The sequence below is a fragment of the Talpa occidentalis genome, unplaced genomic scaffold, assembly GCF_014898055.3.
Source record: "Talpa occidentalis isolate TD23 unplaced genomic scaffold, MPIMG_talOcc4v2.1 talOcc4.14, whole genome shotgun sequence".
Taxonomy (NCBI): domain Eukaryota; kingdom Metazoa; phylum Chordata; class Mammalia; order Eulipotyphla; family Talpidae; genus Talpa; species Talpa occidentalis.
This window is the reverse complement of record NW_023601433.1, coordinates 63511850-63535730: the sequence shown is the minus strand read 5'-3', so window position 1 is coordinate 63535730 and position 23881 is coordinate 63511850. Positions and strand designations below refer to the sequence as shown.

At 35.2% G+C, this 23881-nt stretch overlaps 1 protein-coding gene across 3 annotated transcripts in view; it reads left to right on the top strand.

The window, feature by feature from the left end:
* The window catches only part of MINDY3 (MINDY lysine 48 deubiquitinase 3), an 81278-nt gene that overhangs the window by 40192 nt on the left and 17205 nt on the right, over positions 1-23881 (top strand). For all 3 annotated transcript variants that reach the window (XM_037510665.2, XM_037510663.1, XM_054695105.1), the window contains 2 exons: positions 7321-7391; positions 10939-11019. In XM_037510665.2, coding sequence (XP_037366562.1) covers positions 7321-7391; positions 10939-11019 — 152 coding nt within the window. The remainder of the gene's footprint in view (positions 1-7320; positions 7392-10938; positions 11020-23881) is intronic.

Genomic DNA, 23881 nt, shown 5'->3' with positions numbered 1-23881 from the left:
TTTAAAATTGAGAATAGCAAGAATTTTGAATTGAAATACTTGCTTTGAAATACATCGTGACTTACTCCTATTTTATTTTCAATGTCATACTTCCTTTCAAACATGGGGGAAATGTTTTGTTGAGAATTTTAAATCACTACTTCCATTTCTAGTGTCAGTTATTTCCTATAGTTTCATATGTTCCTAGGAACATTGAAGTGAAACACATTTGGCCAGTCCATCCAGTTAAGTAAAACTGATACACAGCTCTGAATAAAATTCCCTTCAGCTTAGCACTTGATCAATCTACATTAATTTACTTATTCAATTTATACTTAATACCTACTATGTACTTCGTATTGAAGTATGTAATACAAGATAGGGGAAAATCCCTATAGTTCACAGGGAATTTTATTTCTATCCGGTTGTTGACTAATGACAGAAACAAATATGATAGAGAAAATAACTACTGCTTTCTGCTCCCAAACAAATATATGAATGTGGATCTTATATTTGAATTTTTCTCACATTTTAGAAACTTTACAAGTTAATGAACCATAGTTTATTAATAGAACAGGAAAGGATATAATATTAAGGAAAAAAGTCAGTAAAAATGATAGAACTTAAGAATTAAAAAAGCACCTCAACATGCTTCATTTCACTGTTTAAGAAATTTAAGGAGGCCTCCTTGTTGGCCTAGGGGTTAAGTCACAACACTATGACTGCCAAGGCCTGAGTTTGATTCCCCAGCCAGGGAGCTGACTCAAACGTGATGCAACAGACCTCTCCTGTCTCTCCCGCTACTCCCCTCAGCAGTGTATTTCAGTTAATCCACCTGTTCTGCTCCCCACTCTGTCTCTGGTGAATCCTCTCACCCCTGGACTATACCCCAGTTCTTCTACATAAAAATAAGTAGAAATTAAAAAATTTATGAACTCCCTCCCTACGTTATATAATATGTAAAATGATCCATTTAGCGTGATGATATTAAACAATTTGCAGATTTCTGGTAGAGATCAAAATTTAATCAATAAAATTAATGAACAAAAAAACTACTCAAGTTATGTTCCTCTATTTTCTGTAATTGAACCCATTCTATTTTTTTTTTCTAAAGGTGATTTTTTTTTTTAAAGAATTGTTTATGCATATAAGAACTGGGGTACAGGCCAGAGGTGCGGGGGGTGAGAAGATTCACCAGAGACAGAGTGGAGAGCAGAACAGGCAGATCCACTGAAATACACTGCTGAGGGGAGCAGCAGGCGCGACAGGAGAGGTCTGCTGCACCATGTGGGTTTCTCCCCAGCCAGCCAGGGATCAAACTTGTGCTGCTTTGGCTGGCGATAGCTTGATAGCACTTCTTTCTCCACTGGGGAGCCCTGATTTTTCTTTTTATTATACATACAAGAACTGGGCTATAGGTCAGAGGTACAGGGGGTGAGAGGATTCACCAGAGATACGGTGGGAGCAGAACAGGGGGGTCTACTGAAATACACTGCTGAGGGGAGCAGTGGGCAATATAGGGAAGGTCTGCTGTGTCATGTGACCAAGTGGATTGCTGCCTGACCAGCATGGGATTGAACTCATGCCGCAGTGGCTGCCAATTGCTTGATAGCACTGTCTTTAATCCCTGCGCCACCTGGGAGACCCTGTACAAATTTTTGTGAGTGTTTGTCTCTTAACTTTTCCTTGATACATGCCTAGGAGTGGAAATCTTGAGTCATAATAATTCAGTGTTAAACCTTATGAAGGGAACATTTATAAAACTTTGATAGAAAATGCCAAGTTGCATTCTAAAATTAGGTATACTGACTAGAAAGTATAACTTAGACTCCAACATTGCAGGACAGTTCCTATTTTTCTGCGTTTTGTCAGTTTATTGACGAGAGGTAACCTGTTGTAATTCACATTTCTCTGATTCCTGTGAGCCAGTGCTTACTCATCTTTTAATGTATTTGTCATTTTTAGTGTTTCTTCTTTTGGAAATTGCCTCTACCTTGTGGCATTTTTAAGAGAGGGGTTATTTTATTTGCAATTTCTGGGAGCACTTTTTCTTCTGTTCTTTGTGTTTTAAATTGGTATTGCAAAAATTTCATCTTATCCTTTTCTGTCTGTTAACTTTACTAATATAGTAACTTTCATTTTATCTAAACTTTTTTTCATTTTTATAAATTTATATCTTTTGGTCTTTTATATTGTATCTTCTGTTTAGATTTATTTTTAATTTTCCTTGTGTCAGTTTTATGTTTCTCTCATCTCAAGATTAATATTCTCTTCAAATGCTTTTGTAGACTTTTAAAAATATTTCTCTCTTTAATTCATCTGGCTTATTTGTGGTATTGAGGTATAAGGACTTAACCTTTTTATTTTCTCCCCCCAAAATTACCTAATATTCAACTTCCAGTCAATTCTCCACAGATATGAAACACCTGTTTTTGTAATCAAATAGCACATTTTCTTGTATATGTGAGTTACATTTTGGATGTTTCTATTGCACTAATATATGTGTGACTTCTTATGCCAAAACTACAGTGTTAAATAGTTGTATATATTTTGATATGCATTAGCACATGTTTTTTTAACATTGTTCTTTTTCAAATTTGTCATAATTTCTGTATTTTCTATTACAATTGAACTTTGTTAAATTTTTTAAATTCTAGTGTTAAGTCAGGATTTTGATGGCAGTTACTTTAAGTTGGTAGATTATTTTAAAGAAGTGACATCTTTGCAGTATTGTCTTGTCATCTAGATTGTTTTCAGTGAAATTATCTTTTATTTTTTTAAAGATTTATGCATACAAGAACGGGGTGGGTGTGTGTTCGTTTGTTCATTCACCAGAGACAGACTGGGGAGCAGAACAGGCCACTCTACTGAGATACACTGTTGAGGGGAGCAGCATAAGAGTCAGGAGAGGACTGCTCCACCGTGTGCTTTAGCTTCCTGGCTGGGAGTCGAACTCATGCACAATGACTGGTGCAGTGACTAGAAAGAGCTTGGTTTCACTGAAACTTTAACCCCTGTGCCACCAGGGAGGCCCGAAGTTATTTTCTTTTAATCATAAAGGTCATATATAGTTCCTGCATCCCTGTTTTTTATTCTACCCCAACTGAAAACAGAATAGAAATAAAACTGCAATAGATTGATCTTGCCTATCTGTTTAGTCCTTCATAGTGGCTAGTGTGGTATTTTTAAAATTAAATCAGATCGTGATACTCTCACTTAAAACCATTCGATAGATGGCTTCCCTAGCACTTAAAATCCAAACTCTTTACCAGGCTTCTCAACTCCTTTCGTGATTTGCTCCCTATTTACTTACCATCTGACTTCATTTTGTACTACTGCTTGCATTTCCAGCTGAGGTTCTCTTTGATTTTGTTTTCCCATGGATCAGTTTTCTCTTTTTTATATTAAAGGATTTTCTCAATATTTGTGCACTTTTATTTTTGTATGTATTGTACATATATTGTTTTTGGTATGTTTTCTTGATGATTTTTATGTTAGTGTTGTCTTCATTTGGGGGGGATTAAAATAGTCAGCCCTTATATATCAGAAACCCAGAGATTTCCTTTTTTTCTTTCTTTCTAGTAGAAATTAGTACTGAATTCCATCCAGCCATAGTTAATTGAAAGTTGAGGAACTCATGATCCATAGACATTAAGAGAATCTAAACCCTCAAGACAAAAATCATTTTGAAATTGTAGTATTTTTTGTAGTATTTTTAAGTAATTAATATGAATATCAAGTGGTGCTAGGTATTATACAAATTTGCAAGTATTTGTTTTTTCAGAAATTATGTAAGAAAAGACCATAAGTGCTATTTTCTCCAAATTTTATTGCTTGTAAAAGTACATTTAATTATCATTAAATGGATGGAACTAGATTGCCAGATTAAATACAGGACTCTAGTTAAAATTGAATTTCAGATTAACAATGAATCATTTTTAGTCTAAGTGTTCTCATACAATAGTTAAAAAATTACTTATTTTTCATCTGAAATTTAAATTAAACTGGGCTTCCTGTATTTTTATTTGCTTAATCAGGCAACCCTAGCTAGATGCCAAATATGACAAGTAATGATAGATGTGAAATTCTTTTACGTATTAAAACATACACCATCTTAGGTATGATTGTGTACAACAGAACTCTAGAACTTAGTCTTATGTAACAGAAGCTTTTTATCCTTTGACTAGCTACTCCCTAGTTCCTCTTCCTCCCAGCTCCTGGCAACCAGTTTTCTCTGCTTTTGAGTTTGACTATTTTAGATACCTCTTATGACTAGAATCATGCAGGATTTATTTTCACTTAGCATAATGTCATCAAGGGTCATATGTTGCTGCATATAGTAGGATTTCCTTTTGTAAGCCTGAAAAATACTCCATGGGGGGGGGGTGTATGTGAGAGAGAGAGAGATAAATAATGTAAATATTTCTTTGAATCTTAATTCCGTTTTTTGGATAAATATCCAGAAGTGGGATTGCTTTATCATATGGTAGTTTTTTTGGGGTTTTTTTGAGGAACCTCCATACTGTTTTTCATAGCAGCTATTTATTTATTTTATATTCCCACTAAGAATGTATAAGGGTGCCAGTATTTATACATCCTTGACAACACTTTTTTTTTTTTTTTCCAGATTTATTTCATTTATGCATGCAAGAGCTGGGGTGCAGGCCAGAGGTGTGGGAGGGTGAGAGGATTCACCAAAGATAGAGTGGGGAGCAGAACAGGCAGATTAACTGAAATACAATGCTGAGGGGAGCAGTGGGGGAAACAGGAGAGGTCTGCTGTGCCATGTGGGTCACCTCCCTGCCTGGGGATCTGAACTGCTGCAGTGGCTGGATAGCTTTATAGTGCTGAGACCTAACCCCTTGTGCCACCAGGGAGGCCCAACATCACTTTTTTTAATACGACCATCCTAACCTGTGTAAGGTGATACTTCAGTATGGCTCTGATTTGCATTTCTCTGATTAATGATGTTGAGGACCTTTTCATATACTGTTGGTCATTGTATGTATTCTTTGTAGAAATCTATATTGAAATCATTTGCCAAATTTTTAATTGAGTTCTTTGCTACTGAATTATAGGAGTATCAAATTTGAAAGTCCCAAAGGGAGCTTTGCAAATGCCCTGATCACTCTGAGAAGTGATAGTTGATAGTGGAGGACAAGAGTATTAAAAAGGCAAACTCAGAAAAATAAAACTATGTAAATACAGTCTCACTGACTGAAGCAAATAAGGCTCAATAGGGCCTGATCATGATTAATCTTGAATGCTACTTTAAAAATGATAGACAAAAAATTATAAAATCTAATGCTATAGGATTTTCTGCAAATACAGACCCCTTTGAGACTGAATGAGAAAAAATCTCATCTAAGTAAATTCTGTAAGTTGCAATGTGTAAGAATATTATATCCTCACAATAATTACAACTTTTTGCAATAGTACCTTTTTTAATTTTTTTAAAGCTTTATTTCTTTTATGCATACAAGAGCCGGGGTGTAGGCCAGAGGTGTGGGGGGTGAGAGGATTCACTAGAGACAGAGTGAGGAGCAGAACAGGTAGATTGATAGAAATACACTGCTGACGGGAGCTATGGGCAAGACGGAAGAGATCTGCTGCGCCATGTGGGTTAGCTCCCTGGCCAGGGATTGAACTTGTGCAGCAGTGGCTGCTAATAGCTTCATAGTGTTGAGACTTAACCTCTTGCGCCACCAGGGAGGCCCAGTAGTAACTATTTTAAAAGATGTACTTATTTTTTAAAGATTTGTTTTATTTATTTATGCATACAAGAGCTGGGGTGTAGGTCCATGTGCTCCATGTGGGTTAGCTCCCTGGCCAGATATGGAACATGTGCTACAGTGGCTGTGGATAACTTGACAGTGCTGAGATTTAACCCCTTGTACCACCAGGGCAGCCCTAATGATGTATTTGAAGTATCAAAGAAGATGAAAAAAATTTGATATATTCCATTTAAGGAAACGAGTATTTTTTGTAATGTTACTACCCAAGCAGCATGCCTAAATATGTGATTACTGACCAAATCTGAATAATCCATTATCCAAGAATAACTAGTTTGCTATATTTAGGAGTATAATAATAGGATAATACACAATTCTAATTGTTTAAAATTGCAAGGAAATAGATGATGTAGTATCTAATCAGAACACTAGGTGGTGGTAACTGATTTTAGAAATTAAGTTCTGCTGATGTTTTTCAACTTATGTATTCTTTGAACATGAAAACATTTAAAATGCTTGCATTTCAGAATTAGGAAATAATAGAATATGACATTTAGCTTCTGGAAACTCTGTTCTCATGGGAGAGTAAAAATAATAAAGGTAGTCATTGCCTATTCTTATTAAAATCATTTTGATCTCATCTAGTCTCTCAAAAGGTCTTATGTGAAAACCATTGCTTTACCTCCTTTGTGCCTGAAAGAAATGAGCAAAGCTGGTGAATAATGCCACCTTATGTGTATGTGCTTTCTATTAATTTTGAACTTAGAAATCTCATAAGTTAAATTACCAATTCTTGATTTTCACCATCTGGATGCTGTACTTAAGGATACATAGTAAAATATTTACAACGAAATTGACTAAGAGTTGATAATATTACATCAATTGATAAGAAAAACACCCTAATAGAAAAAATGGACAAAAGATGGCCAGATGGCATAAAGGATGCAAAATTATGTATACATTGTGTTTACAGTGAATATAAGTTTTGTCAGAGAAAAAAATGCTTTTTAGAAATATGTATGGAGCCAAATTTTTATTTCAGTTCTGTTTAATGTATATTAAGTAAAAGTTATAGTCTAGGAAAAGACTATTATTGCAATTACATCTCTAGTGAAATAATCTCATTTTTCGTTTTCTAAAAATTGTTCTATCTTACTTACATCCGTGACTTCAACTCTCAATCTGTGTGGATTATTCCCATGAGTCTCTATTTTCTCCTGACATCTCTTCCCTGTGTTTCTGAGCCCTCCTTGCAGTTACATAGCCATCTCTAGCTAGAAACTGTAAAGGTGCTTCAACTCCACCTTGTCTAAAAGTGGACTTATGTTCTCTCATCGCACCACTCCAAAACCTACTTCTTACTTTTTATTCTAGTTAATTGATTTGTGAGATTCTCTGGAGTCTGGAAATCCTTAAGGAACAAAATCTTTATCCCTTTATGATGAGTAGAGTTATAGTAATAACATGATGTGAATTCTTAACAGTAAATTGTGCTAGGTTTTAAAATATACTTTGGGAAAGTAAAAGTTTTGGTATAGAATATATATTTACATGTATGTATTTTTCAGATTTTCATGTACTAATGCAATACTAACTTTTTTTGTTGTAGAGCTTCTTGGTATACACGAACAAGCAGCTGTAGGATTCTTAACATTAATGGAAGCTTTAAGATACTGTAAGGTAAGTTAAATTGAAGTACTTTAAATGTTTTTTGTTCACATGTCCATGATAGTCCATAATAGTTTTCTTCTGTGACAGTAAGTTTGAGTTTGCTGCTGTAATTAGATAGTGTAATTCATTCTGTAATATCCTTTCCTAAATTGAATCTTACGAAGGATAGTGTTTAGCTGGCTCATTATGCTAAGTTTCCTAATTTTTAGGTTTGTCCCTTTTTTGAGGGGTGGGAGGCAGAAGAACCCAGCATGAAATAATTTATGAAAATAGATAAATGTATTATTGAATATAAATTTATCTTTGGTAAATGGCAGGAAAAGAATATATTGTTTCTTCCTCTCTGAGCATATTTTTCATTGGAGCAACTAGTACTATTTTATAAGGCAAAGGAAAAGAATTGCTAACACCCTGAAATTCTAACCTTTTCTATTCCATCTAAAAAATGCTCTCACACTAAAAAAAAAATTCCAAGCATCCCAACCCTAAACTCATTAGCATGTGTGCTAGGACAAGAACTGCCATGAAATATTTTTGTATTTATTTCATCGCTTTCCTATACAAACTGAAATAATTACTGGACATTCCACATAGTTTTAATGAGGTTTAAATCATTAGTGATTCGCCCTTAATAAGATGTTCTGATTTTGGGGAAAGAAGTAGATAGAATTTTCTTTTCCAGTTTAGAATAGTGGTTCCACAATAGTGATTCTAGTGTTGGCAGCAATTACTTTTAGTAAGAGGAACAGCTTCTTGCCTTCTTTCTTTTCTTACCAGGCAGTGTTCCTTGTTCATGACCACATTTGGACAAGGGTAATATTGTTAAAATAATAAATAGGTTTCATCCTGCAGCAATCACATTGTTCAAAAATAGCATTTCTTGCATTTATAGTGACTTTAATGATACAAGCAAAAGTATACTGAAACAGCTTCTCAACCATAATTAAGCTATTTTACCTTTCTGGCAACAACACACATGTACACACATGCACGCGCACACACACACACACACACGTGCGCGCTCTGATATCCTCAAATAGTGTGTTTATGCACATGCAAAGAAGACAGGGGTAATGGATGTAGGGGTAATGGATATATGAAAGGGGTAATGGATATATGTAGGGGTAATGGATATATGAAATTAGTTTGATTGTGATGATCTTTTCACATTATGTTCATTTATATTGAAGATATTATGCTTCTTAACTAGAATTTTTACATGTCAAAGATATTTCAGTAAAGCAACTTAAGAAAGTGAGTGTGTTTTTTGCAGGAGGATAGATGGGGTGTGGAGATTATACATTTTGAAATGTTCTCTGTATGCCTTTAAGGCTCTGAGCATCTAGATGCCTCTGGCCTTGCTCTTGCATTAGTCCTGCTGTTGCTATCTCCAGCCACACTGGGTTCCTGTTTGTTTCTCATATATGCTGAGCCCATTCCTGCCTGAGAGGCTCTGATACTTGCTGTCATTTCTGCCTGGTACTTTACAGTTTCGTAATTGATGGCTCACTCTCCCCTTCAGGTCCTCCTTCAAATGGTTCCTCAGGGATCTTTTCCTTGAAAATTCCCTCAGTGAATTTTCACATTTCACAGGGATAATTCACTCTGTAATGATTTACTTTTGGTTTATGTATTTACCATTTTTCAATCTTGAATTCCATTCATCATCCCTAATGGAATATAGACTCTTTGAAAGTAGGTACATTGTCTCTCTGGGTACATACATATTAGATGCTCATTAAGTGCTTGTAAAAGGGATAATTCATTAGAATTGTAAGCTTTTTAGAAAATTTAGAATTTGTACTTTTACATTTTTTTTAACTGTAGATAGAACAGAAGAATGTCTGTGCCCCCATCCCAGGCTCCGCAAGATATTAGTGGGAAATCAAGAGCTGCTGTACATTTTCCTGCTTACATTTTGCTCTGGGGTTTTTAGCAGTGACTATGGCTTTTTATGAGATGTAAAGATTCTTTTAATGGAGAAATAAACACACTAATAGATAAAAGACTGAACAAAGGTTACAGGGCAACAGCAAGCTACAGCTGTGGGGCAGCTTATGAATGGAAATTAGGATGGAGTTAGCTGTGAGCAAACTCTAGATTGGCTAGTTTAAATAGTTTCCATGGGCTCTTAGATGTAGGGGCTATGCCTGCTTGTCAGGGAGGTTAGGGAAATGCTTAGCAGTCCAGAGTGTAGGAGACCTAAAAGGAAAGTGGGGGTAGTATGGACTTAAACAGCTCTTTTTGCTTTAAGGGAATTGCCTCTCGCCAGTGTCTTCAATATGAGTTGAGATAGCATGCTATTACAATATGGTATTAATTTATATACAGCTTTTGATACTTTCTCAAGAAATGACACTTGTGCTAAAGAAATAACTATGTTTATATTGCTTTTGTAAGTACAAACTTTTCCTGTTCTTTGATAGTGTAGCAGATTGCCCTTTAGAAGTGAAAATGTTTTGCATATCATTTTGACCTTATATGTTGATTAATACAAATAAAACCTCCATCTCCTTGCTTTTTAAGAAAAATATATGTCACATGCCATAAAACTTACCATTTTTAAGGTATTTGTTGCAGTGGTTTTCATATATTTGCATAACTATGCAGCCATCACCACTGCCTTAATTTTAAAATATTTGTGGTTCCACCAAAATTGTTTCTTCTATTTCTATGAATAATGCTTTGATATTTTGATGGGGGCTGTAATGAACTTTAAATAGTATGCCATTTTAACAATTTTTTTTAAAGATTTACTTTATGCATATAAGAACTGGGGTATAAGCCAGAGGTGTGAGGGGTGAGAGGATTCACCAGAGACAGAGTGGGGAGCAGAGCACGTGGATCTACTGAAATACACTGCTGAGGGGAGCAGTGGACCCTGGCCAGGGATCAAACTTGTGCTGCAGTGGCTGCAGATAGCTTCACAGTGCTGCGTCTTAACCCCTTGCGCCCACTTTTCATACATTTTATTTTATTTTAAAGAGATCATATTGTGAAACCTAATTCCCTAACGAAAAGTCAAACGACAGGATCTTTTATATTCTTAAATGTTTTGGATTATATATTTTTCTTGAGATTTTATTATTTTAAGATTATTGTATTGCCCTAGATTTTTTCAAAACAGATTTTCTTAAGACTAACTTCCCTTATTTATTTGACCATAAACCTACTCATTTGTTAGTTCATAGTTATTCTCCTCATAAAGTAATATATCAACAAGCTGAAATTCCAGATACGGTAATTTTATCTAGGACCTTTAGCAAAGCCTGAAAATAATTCACAGAAGTGAACTACTTCTGTGTTAAGTCTGTGTCATTGTTGTTTTAATGTAAAGGTGCAATATATGCTTAGTTCTGAGTCTAAGAGTCTTTGTATAACATTCATTTTTATATTCAGCATTTGACCTTTATGGATAAAGTATTCTGGCACAATACATTATCCCATTTAAATATGAATTGGACGCTTTAGTTATGCTTCAGATATTTGTGGGCAAATGCTTAACGGACATCACAAAATTTTCATTTGTTTGTTTATTTTGCTACATTTGTTCTAGGTTGGTTCTTACTTGAAATCTCCAAAATTCCCTATTTGGATTGTTGGCAGTGAAACTCACCTCACCGTATTTTTTGCCAAGGTATGCTTATAGCAGGAATTTTTTTTTTGAAGTATGACATCAGGCAAACAAGTAATATAAGTCCATATTTAGTTTGGATCTTTGTACAAACCTCAGTGTATTTTCTCTAACAAGTCTATTGTTCCAGAACCTAAAAAAGTAATACTAAGGGACATATTGTCATACTATTCTAGTTTTGGAATCAAAACTAAATTTCAGTAAAATCTGCCATAAATTTCTTTACTGTTTCTGATTATATAGCTCTGACTTTATAGCTTTGACTTTTTTTTTTTTTTTTTAAGAAATCTCTTGTTTTGGTGAAAATAACTCAGGTTTGGATTGTGCTTTTGTAGAACAGATCAAGCTAACCTGATGTTAAATAATTTTAGTTGCAAAATCTAGGGAAATATCTTAAAATTCTTTTAATAGTATAATGGTATTAAAGTCAAGTGCTTTTTGAAAAGATAAAATATTCCCTACAGCTTTAATACACACATGGTTACAGTATTGAAATAGATAAAATGCATTTGAACTTTCTATTTTAAAATTCTTCCAATAAGACTCTAAATCCAAACCATTAACTATAATATTTCTTTTCCCACAATAAGTAGTTGAGAGCTTTAGAGTTAGACTTCATTTGAATCCCAGTCTTGCCACCTCCTAACATCATTCAGCTTCTTTTCTAGTGATTTAAAAATGGGGATTCATAATAGTATTTTGCTCTTAGAATTGTCATCAGGCTTAAATAGGAAATATTTGACTATCTAGTACAAGTTAAGCGCCCAAGTAGATCTTAGCTGTTGGCATCATCATCTTCATTTTTCTATGAATATTTATTAAATATCACTGGGTTGTTTTACTTTGTGAAGGGGGAAATCTATAATTGAATTGTGAGGTTTCTTAATTCTAATGCACTTTTGTGATTACTCCATGATTTTGTGTTTTTTTTTTTTTAACCTTGTACTTGTCTGATGTATTCGTATTTTTTGAAAGTAGGGATTATATAAATTGTACTAAAGAGTGAGTAAACCATGTGAAGTTTTGTGGGTCTGTTTCATTATTTATTACTGTATTTACTTTTATTGTGTTGGTAAAAATTTAGCTAGGGGATTAGGAGCAAGATACATGAATATTTTTTCTTAAACAGGGAAAGCTATAAAGTACAACTTTGAAAGTACAGACATTATGATATGTTACATTTAGTTTGGAATCTTTACTATTTATTTCCCTCTTAAAGTAGAGAGGGAAAAGTTAAAAACAGAATATTTAACTACAGAAACCGAATACCACCTAATTCTTGTGTAAGCAGTTCATTTCCAGAAAAGAAAATCAGTTCCAATTTACATTAAAAAGTGTATTTTCACCCCAATTATTTATCTCTGGCCCTATTCTTTAACTTGAATAAAATTAATAAATGACATTTTAAATATAAAACACAAAATGAAAATATTTTAAATCTCATATTTTATGTTATTTAGGATTTTAAATGTCACAGCTAATATAAAAACAATGTCAGTTGAGCTATGTAAATTTGCAGACATTTTGTATTTAGGCATTGGAACAAATTAGGTGTGTTGATAGTCATCATGTGAATTAATCTCCACCTTTATACATTTCTTACCTACCTGTCTTGGTGTTCTTTGGTATGCCTATAACATGTGATCCATTATGCTGTTGCATATATCTCACAATACAGTTTCTTCTTCCAAACTGTTGTTTCCTTCTTGTCCAGTGGTTTGGACTGAGACATAACACTGATTCCTATTCTTATTCATGTGTCTCACCAGGTCCAATGAAATATTGAATTAGGGACATGAAGTATCTAGAGAAAAACACAAACACCCCCCCCCCACTATCAGTTCATCAGTTATAGGATATCAAAACAAAGTTTATGCTATGTGAGTCAGACAAGATTTTTAAACCTATCATCATTTCTTTGCATCCCTGAGACTACTAAATTGATCCTAGTCATAGGAAAAATGCATTCACACAAAAGTGATTATACAGAATTTTATAGTAAGAGTTTATTAAGTTCTTCACCTATTGTAAAACTTAGAAATCATTGATGCCAGTACCGCCTCTCTCTTTTAGAACTTTTGGATTTTATACTAATTGTTACTGTTTTTATACTAATCTTTGTATTCTCTGGATCTGGTGTATAGTCTGTCCATAGTATAGATGATTCATTAATAAATAAAACCCTTGCATGAATTTTCCACACTTGGGTTCCAATGACATATCTTCTAAAAATAGTTTTTCATGATTTATTATGAAATTTCTTAAAAGCCTGGGTAATTAATTTTAATGTATTCTAGAACAATTGCATTTAGATTACTTGAACATGTTATCCTTTAAAAAGCTGCTGGTAAATATTTTTTTAACCATTTGAAATAAGTAATATAAAACCAGAAGGCCATGTTAATGATAATGAGGTTAGTAATATTTGATATCATTTCTGAAGTCCAGTTTTCAGTTGGTTTTTTTTAATAAAGTAGAATTTGTCTAGTCTCACCATACAGAAAATGAATTTTGCTGGTTTTGATATAATAAGACCTATAATTTTGGTCATTCTTTCTTTGCTGTCTCTACATTTGAACAAAAAATTTTGGCTGTACTGACTTTGTTTTCTACTTTTTGAGTTTGGCATCTTTTTGCATAGATTCATATACTTTTTGTTCCATGGAATCAACAAAAACCATAGGTTTTATTTTTCCCCAACAGCTCTTTGTAAATGATTTTTTTTTTTTAATAAAACTGGTATACTTTTTTCTCTGAGGATGTATTTCATGTGCTTACTTCTTTGTACTGGTTATGATTAAGTAAAAATACATTTTCAAGACAACCCATAGGTGGGGATTGTAAAATGCCTATGAAGAACAATAGAATTCTTCATGTGACTTATACATTGGACGTGATAATAATTACAGCTATCTTCATTCATGTGTATACTTATCTGTGAGATACTTCCTGAGCATATTGTCTGTGCCTGGCATGTCTGAAGCCAGGAAGAGAGTTTAAAAAAAGAGTAGATATACTTCCTATTCATAATGGAAGTGTACATTCTAGTGGGAGGACAGCATCAAATAGTCATACTTACATAATTATAACTGTGATGAGTGTTGACAAAGCACAGGTCTATGAAGCTATGAAAATTTATTCTAGTTTTCTAAGATTACGAAGTTCCTTGAAGAATTGACGGTTAAAATGAGCACTGTTTCATCAGTGAGATTAAACTAGGGGAAGGGGTGGGAAAAAGTATGCTGTACCTTGGAAGTAGTCATTGCAAATAAATGATTTGGAAGAAAGGGTTGTGGTGTGACAAAGGCAAAGAGTAAGAGAAAGAAAATGAAAGAAGAACTGGAACACTGACAATTGTGGGGATAAGGTGCAAGATGAGACTGCAAAGGTAGGTAGACCATGGACTGCTAAGAGTAATGACGCCCACTGGACTTGTAAAAGTAGACAGGAGAGCTAGGGGAGTTAGGAAGGGGAAGGCAGGATTAAACTTTCATTTTGGAACAATCACTCTGGCTAATTGTGGGAAATAGACATATTGCAGGATACTGTAGAGTGTGGGTAGTGAACCAGGTTAATGGTGGTGGAAATATACAGAAGAACTTAAATTTCAGAGATTTATTTCTGAATAAAACTGCCAGGATGAGTTTGAATTTGGACTGGAGAGTGGTAGAGAGAGATAATGAGATAATGTAGATCTCCTAATCTTAGGAAGAAGTGTACTTAACAGCTACACTATTGATGAATGTTCTTACTCATAATTAAAACAATTTATTCACTATAATAAATAAAATATTCACATAAAATATTGGTGAAGTGAGAGGTGCCTCTCATACTGGCATGTAGAGACCTATGCTTCTCTTCAAAGCAAACTCCTCTTCAAAGGGCAGCAAAGGGAAGAGAAACTGTTGTAAACTGATGCTTGGGGAACTGGAATAATACCTTTCCCAATTATTAAAATTGAGCACTAGTAAGAGTTGAAATCATTAGCCCAAGCCTCATTCTTTCTGCCAAAAAATCCAAAGCTTTTTGCTCTTCTTCCTGACCAATTTAAGCATGCATACTTACACTTTTCCAGATCAATGAATAAAACACTTTGGGTACTTATAGATAAGCATTATCACATTATGTAATCTGTCATATTTAAGATTTTTGTTAATAGTTTGGGGATGATAGCCTCCCCTGGTGGCGCAGTGGTTGAGCACTGGGTTGCAAAGCTGCCCGCAGCCTCTGCAGTGCCGGTTCAATCCCCAGCTGCTCCCCGGCCACCAGAGGAGGGTCCCACATGGCCCGCAGACCTCTCCTGCCGCCCGCTGCTCCCCTCAGCAGTGTGCTTCGGTCCTTCTGCCTGCTCTGCTTCCCACTCTGGCTCTGGTGAATTCTCTCACCCTCCCGCGCTTCTGACTGTACCCAGTGTTTGTATAAATAAATAAATAAAAATAAATCTTTAAAAAAAAACCTATAAAAAATAGTCTGGGGATGATAAAAAATTATTTCTATTCAGAAATAACTTCTTCACTGTGTTTTTCTTGTGAGATGAACAGTTTACTTTTAGGACTCCAATTAATTAATTTTTTTAAAAAGAGGTCTAAGTTCATAATTTTAGTTTTGAGTCGAACTATTTGCTTAATAGTTACCACTTCATATTTGAGATGTGTAGTGACCCAGATTCTCCACCCATGGAGACTCATTGAACATACCGTGTAGAGTTGAAAGAGATTTTTCACAACTCAGTTTTATTTGAAAATCAATGGTTAAAAAAAAGGTAATTTTATTAATGAACTGTAAAATTTCAGGCTGATCACTTATAACCATCCTTAATTTTTTAAATTTTTTTAAAGATTTATTTGTTTGTTCGTTTATTTATTTATACAAGCACTGGGTACAGTCAGAAGCGCGGGAGGGTGAGAGAATTCACCAGAGCCAGAGCGGGGAGCAGAGCAGGCAGAAGGACCGAAGCACACTGCTGAGGGGCGCAGCGGTCGTGGCAGGAGAGGTCTGCACGCCATGTGGGACCCTCGTCTGGTGGCTGGGGATCGAACCGGCGTGCAGAGGCTGTGGGCAGCTTCACAACCCAGCGCTCAACCGTTGCGCCACCGGGGAGGCCCTTAAGTTTTTTAATTTAACTACCTGCCATGTTTTATAAATCATGTTACTTTTCTCTCTGACATAGACAATATGATCTCTTTTTGTCTTATTTAAACATCTTCACTGTGAAGCAAAACTAATCTTGTTTTGTCCTGAACAAAATATCTTACAGAATGTGATTGTAGGCAATACATACAAGCTAGCCTATGTAAATGGGAATCTTAAACTTGATATTAAGGACAAATGTCACAAAATCAAAGCTACAGGGATTTTATAGGAATTCAGAAGTCATCAAGGAGCAGTAATCCCACAGAACCCTCTAATAAGAGACTGAGTGAGGTAAAAATGCCATATGTAAATAGAGATCTTCAAAGAAGAGAACCTGACATTTTGGAGTGAAAATTTTCTATGTGGGTCATCTAAGCTATAGCAGAATAAAACCTTCAGATCTGTATGTTGTGAGTGAATGTGCCCTGTGGGCATAAGTTGTGTCTTCAGAAATTGTTCCATGGTACTATCCATGAAGTCTCACCAAAAAACCCTGCAAATCTACCGCTTAGGTAAAATAAAGGATTTTGAAAATTAGGTACTTGAAGAACTAGAACGTATATTTAAACTTACCTTTTTTAAAGTGGCTCCTCTTCAAAAGAAAAAAGACTATAACACTTGTTTTCTTGTTAAATTGTTTCTTTAAGCATCAGGCTTTTTCATATTTAGATGTTAAAATACTTTAAATGTCCTAATATTAACCAATTAAATATTTGGGCATTCTCTTTTTCTTTTTAGTCATTCACTGCAGGTATTGTATTCACTACAATTTTAGTCTTTTTAGGCATTTATTTTTATATGAAACATGAAGCCCTTCTATGGGAGATTGCGCTATGTGCAGCTTATGTTGTTAAATCAGAAGAGAAGGGGAGAAAAGTAAGCCAGATATGAATAGGAAGAGCAAGTATAATACATGTCACAAATAAAATCTCAGGCAGAAGATTAGGTTTTATTTCCTTTTGCTAGTTTTCTGAGATAACAAGCCAAAATTCCTATAATTTACATAATATTCAAGAAGGGGAACAGTCCCCCAAGTTGGAGGAATGTTTGACCCTTGAAGTTGTTTAGGATTGCCTGCACATAACAATGATAAAGAGGGATTTTGTCAGTTTGATTATATTTAAACTCTATAAACAGTGCACCCTCTTTTTGCCTATACTGGGACTCTCTCAGCACAGTCTACTCCCCGAACACATACACCAGCTTGTTTCTTTCTTAATTTTTATGTTCTATAGGGGAGATCCAGGTACCTTCTTCATTCTAAGATCTGGGCTGAAGTAGCAGCCACTTCTCTGTCAGGACTGTGCAATTCTGGTAGAGGGGAAAGGAAAGGCACTAAACAAAACTAGAATGGTACTTAGAACTTTTTCTAGGAGCTAATGTCATATCTGCTTGTATTTTTCTGGTCAAACCAGTCACTTGGCCCAACCTGGTGTTAGTGGAACAAGGCTGTGGCCCCCTCCCACAGAAAGGTACTTCAGATCCTCTTATAAGGAGGCACAAATAAAGGGAGGACAGTAATACCTACTCCCACCACAGGCTACTTTGAGGTCAGGTGATACAACAGTTTAACTTAGTTCAAATGATACCTAGAGCCTATACTTAGAAATTAGGAGTAATTTTTTAACTGTAAAATTGATTTTTACCCAAGTAATTTTGTAATCTCAATTTCTACCATTTTAAAGAGTCAAATATTTTTTCTTGATATATGTAGATGTTCATTCATATGCATGTAGAGTAATAGTTTATGTTGGCTGTTTTCTTAATGAAATACAGTTGTTAAAATACCAATGGCTTTTCTGGGCCTAATTATTCATATAAAAGACAAGACAAAATGGTTTGAGAGACTTTTCTCATTTCTCCCAAAGATTTGAGCCATAAATGGTAGCACTCTAGATACAAAGAGTCATTATACCAAGTGGACATCTTGGACTTTGGGGATGAATTTCTTCCCAAATTCTTTAGGGAAAAGCTGGAAGGATTGTGACACAGTGAAATGTACAGTTATGGTAACAGGGAGAGAAAGCAGTCCATTTGTTAGTATTTGTAATGATTGTAGTAAATTATATCCATTGGAGACTTTACCTCCTGCAGTGTTTTCATTTGTACATTCAGAGTTTGTTTTTTTTTAAGATTTATTTATTTATGCATACAAGAACTGGGGTACAGGCCAGAGGTGTGGGGGGTGAGAGGATTCACCAGAGACAGAGTTGGGAACAGAACAGGTGGATTGACTTGAAAGTACACTGCTGAGGGGAGCAGCGGGCGAGTCATGAGAGGTCTGCGCCATGTGGGTAGCAACCTGGCTGGCCGGGGGATGGAACTCATGCTGCAGTGGCCAGGGTGTTGAACTCATGCTGCAGTGGCTGCAGATAGCTTCATAGGTGCACTTTAGCCCTTTGGGCCACCAGGGAGGCCCCAGAGTTTGTTTTTCTAAAGAAAGAACCTGAAGGTCTCTTCTTTGTTAACTACCCTGGCTCCCTGTTGTTTCAATACAAATTTGCACCAAATAGTAGTGGTATGTTGTGGAGATAACTTGAGACTTTTGCACATTATTTGGGAAATAATGGAAGATCAAGAAAAAAGACCATTTCCTTCCTGCTTTCAATTGGTGGGATTAAAACAATTCTGTTCCTAGCACTGACACTGGAAAACACATATATGAAAGCATTTGATTAAATTTCTGTTTCACAGTGGTTCAGAACTAAGCATAGTGAGCAGTCAGTAAGAACTAGTGATTTTAAAGTGATATTTTACTTAAAGCTTAAAGATAAATGATATGCCACTTGATTTTTATTAAAAAAAAAAAAAAACAACTTTCAGGCCTCCCCTGGTGGCGCAGCAGTTGAGCGCTGGGCTGCGAAGCTGCCTGCAGCCTCTGCAGCGCCAGTTCAATCCCCGGCCTCTGGCGAGGGTCCCACATGGCATGCAGACCTCTCTTGCTGTGCCCACTCCTCTACTCAGCAGTGTATTTCTTCGCCAGTCTGCCTGTTCTGTTCCCTGCTCTGGCTATGGTGAATTCTCTCACCCTCCTGCGCTTCTGACTGTACCCAGTGCTTGTATAAATAAATAAATAAATCTTAAAAAAAAAAAAAAACTAGCATAATAGAGTGTTGTCAGCAAGCTAAAATGTTATTTATATATGTTATCATTTGTGAAACTAGGTAAGGCTCTCAGAGGTACTTTGATAACCCATGACAGCAGATTGGGTTGGATACTGATAAAAGGTATAATGAATGAACTTTAAAGACCTATTCAGTGATGTACTTTTACCAAGCCAATGAACTGAAAACTGGCCTGCCTTATATTTCAGTTGGTATTTAGAAGGATAGCTAAAGTTACATTTGAAAAGGTTTATGGTGAACAATGAATAATTATACTGATAAAACAGAGTTACATGAAAAAGAGATTGTTTCATGACTGTAGGATATTAGATAGTCCCATTACAGCTTGCCTTTCCCCCCCTTTACTTTGGCATCACTCTGACAATGAAAAGAGAGCTGGGTGAAGCAAGAAATTTTAAAAGCTATATTGTTTAGCAGTCCCTGTTGACCGGTAAATTGAATGAATAGAAATAGTTTGAACATTTCTGATATAAGCATCTGATATATTTGACTAATGCTGAGAACTGCTTTTAGAGTAAATCAGTGAAAATAAATGGCTAACTAAAACAATATTCCAATATTTGATGCTTGTGTTCAGAACTTTTTTCCCAGTGGGAGGAGGGCAGGGGGTATCTAAAACAGTTTCAAGTGTAAAGCACTTTGAAATTTTGTAACTGATACAACTAGGAATGAAATAAAGAAATATAAGTTTCCCTTCTGACTTGGATAACTTGTAATTCTATCACTGAAAACTAATTCAATGGCTTGTGGAGGGGTAGTTGGCTAAGTATGTTTGGATTCTATTTTAGAGGGTAATTTTAATACTCAAGGAAATAAGCATATATTACCATATTTTTTCTCTCCTATTAGATTATAACCTTAAATGTACAGACTGTATTTACCATTGATTAGCTTGATAAAATTCCAAACATTGAGTGTGTAGATAGGTCAATGTGGAAAATATATATGAAATATGTAACCTGAAACCTATTGCTACATTAAAAGTCTTGGAAATGAAAATCTTAGGGATAGAATTCACTATTTGTTCTTCACACTTACAAAATTATTGCACATGAGTTCTATTTTGCTTTGCCCTTTATAACTAAATCACTTTTCTGTACATGCAGTGAGAAAAATATAGCAGAGCTTTCTCACTAAAATATTTTGTCAAGATTGTAAAGGACTCTTGCTCAGTTGAATAGAACTCAGTATTTGCTATTTAAACTTGCTATGCAAATATTAAATGGATTTAATTATATAAAATTTGGGACATGGTTCATTCTGCTAACAATCTTTACACTAGTATTCTTGTTCAGAAGTGTTTAAGTTAAATAAGTTCATAAAAACTTGGGTTGAAATTTGTAATTTTAAATTAGAAAGTTAAAAGGACTTCACCATGGAACACTTCAGTGGAAATTGAAGGTGCTTTTTATAGCTTATTCTGATTTTATATATAAACATTTAAACATTCTATAAGTTCAAACAAGCTTTAAGGGATCACTTTTTACAATAATCTAAAGAAGCATTGTAGATGCTTAAAATAAGCAGGCTAGTTGTCATTTTGGAAGACTATACTAGTTTTGGTTTGTGAATGAAACTTGGAATGTTTTCATTAGAATTTACTATAATTTTTTGTTTGTTTTGACTAGAAGGGTTTAATTCCTAAGGAGTTTTGCAAATTACCTATGAGTATATCAGTAAGACCAAAAAAACAAAACTTGATTTACTTGTTCAAGACATAATTTATTAGTAATGACAGTTACAGTTGGTGGTTTTATTATGTGGAAACTGACCAGTAGCACTGGGTTGTATTTGGGGAGGAAAACAGGAATTTCTGCTGTTCTGCTGTGAAAAATAGGTTGTTCATGTGAGTTTTTTGTTGTTTTTTCACATAGAGTTTTGAGATACTTGTCTATATTCCTTTTTGGAATCACTATTCTGATACTTTGAGGTAATCAACTTTTGTCCATTTCATTATCTTAACCTGGTAGGTTTTCCTGCTCTAACCACCTTTAGTGCTTATGTCCTGTTTCTACTAACCTATAAGAAGCTTGCATTTGGCAAACATTGAGTATCATAGTTTGTTAAATATTAAGATAAATTCATGTGTCCTATCTAGATGTTCAACCATCAATTCCAAACTCTAAATTTTCAAAATCAAATTCATTTTTTCATCAAACCTGACTTCCCTTCCTAACTATGCCTCTCAGGTATAGTCCTCAAAAATTCTCACCACCAGTTCACCTGTGCACCATCACCAGAGTCCCTGAAATTTTGCTTTTTTAATTTATTACAATTATTTTTTCCCCTGATCCCTTATCTGGATCCCCTACACTCCTGCTCTAAGTGAACCCATCTCACATTTTTCTTTTTCTGGCTTATTTCACTGAACATAATCCCTTCCAGCTCATCCATGTTGCTATGAATGTCATGAGATGATCTTTTTTGATTGCTGAGTAATATTCCATTATGTATAAATACCACTTCTTGATCCAGTCATATATTTTTTGGCATTTGGGTTGTTTCCATACTTCCCTATTGTAAATAGTGCTGCAGTAAACATAGGGGTGCAGGTATCCTTTTGAATTAATGTTTTTGTGTCCTTTGGGTAGATCCCAACGAGTGGAATTGCTGGGTCATATGGTAGCTCCATTTTTAGTAGTCTGAGGAACCTCCACACAACTTTCCATAGTGGGCAGACCAGTTTTCATTCCCACCACATCCTCGCCAACATTTTTATTATTATTTTTTTATTATGTACCATTCTCACTTGTGTAAAGTGGTACCTCATTGTGGTTTTGATTTGCATTTTGCTGATTATATGAGGGATGTTCAACACTTTTTTATACACCTCTTTGGAGAAGTGTCTTTTTAGCTCTTCTACCCATTTTTTGACTGGATTGTTTACATTGTTTTTATTGAGTCACCTCAGCTCTTTGTAGATCTTTGTGATCAGTCCCTTAAGCAGTTGTGCTGTGTGCAGAAATTTTCTCCCAATCAGTAGGGTGTCTGTTTTGGTTAATGTCTCTTTTGCTGTACAGAAGCTTTTTAGTTTGTGTAACTCCAGCTGTTCATCTTTTCCTTTACTTTCTTTGTTTGCTTTGGGGGATGTATTTTTTTTTTTTTTTTAAAGATTTATTTATACAAGCACTGGGTACAGTCAGAAGCGCGGGAGGGTGAGAGAATTCACCAGAGCCAGAGCGGGGAGCAGAGCAGGCAGAAGGACCGAAGCACACTGCTGAGGGGAGCAGCGGGCGGCAGGAGAGGTCTGTGCGCCATGTGGGACCCTCCTCCGGTGGCCGGGGAGCAGCCGGGGATCGAACCGGCGCCGCAGAGGCCGCAGGCAGCTTCGCAACCCAGCACTCAACCGCTGCACCACCGGGGAGGCCCTGGGGGATGTATCTTTAAAGATGTTACTGAGATGTATGTCATACATTGTTTTGCCTATATTTTCTCTCTTAGTTCTTAGTCCTGTTCGACAATTTCCGCTAACCTATGTGCTATGCAAGTGTTCTTTCTAGCTAAAAATCCCTACCTTATTTTTTTTCTTTCAGATGAGGGCCAAAATATCTTCTCTATAAGATCCATTATAGTAATTAAGACATATTATGCTCCCAGATGTGTCCAAAGAAGGCATTTAACAGAGCATTTGGCAAAAACAAAACAAAACATGTATTTCCTAAATTATGGGTCAGTAAAATTTGGCCCACAGGTCAGATCAGGCCACCACTGAGTTTTGTAAGATATTTTATGGAATGTAATCATGCTCATAATACTAATGTATTTACTCTCTGGCTTATTACAGAAATATTGCCAACCCCAGGACTTTTGCCTAAGCTTCAACTTACCTTTCTATATCAGACTTGCATATATAGTCCATTCAAACATGAATAACATTTCTGAAGCCTGAGTTTTTAATATATTCATAACCAGAAATGAGATTTGCAGTGAATCTTTTTGATTAAGTTCATTAATTTTTTTCTACATTAGCATAGTATATTTTTTTATATGTGGCAATCAGAGACAAGGCATGACAAAGCTCACATTAAATTACTTTTGTTTTCTTGTATTTTCTGAAGTCTTTAATTTCAGAGAATTTGGTGTAAATCTTTTTTGATAGTAAAAAACTGAAATCTTCCTTATTTCCCCAACTTTATAGTCGTAATTTCTCAAAACTTGGTTTTGTAGGAATATTAAAGTAATGCTTCAGTAATATTCCTCACCATCCCTTCCCCCAAAAGATTGGTTTTTGATGAAGAAAACAGTATTGCCCTCCCCTCTATGTCGTAGTTTTAGGTAATACTTAGAAAATATAAATGTTTTAAAACTCTTTTCAAACTCTCCCTTGTCACTAGTAACAAAGGTTAAATGCAACAAAGATGAGTGGAATGACTATGTTCTCATCTCTTCTCCCTGTAAGTCCCTTTGCATAAAAATTTGATTTACAGTTATCTATAACCTTCTCCTCAGCCAGATTTTCAGTGTGGTGTTCACAACTTCCAACGATTATTCTGAAGGGAAGAATTGAAGAAAATAAGTACAGTTGGAAGTAGTTATGAGGGCTAAAGAATAAATGTAGTTTTTGCAGTTAAGGTTTGGGAGCGATAAAAGCTACTACAGAATGATAG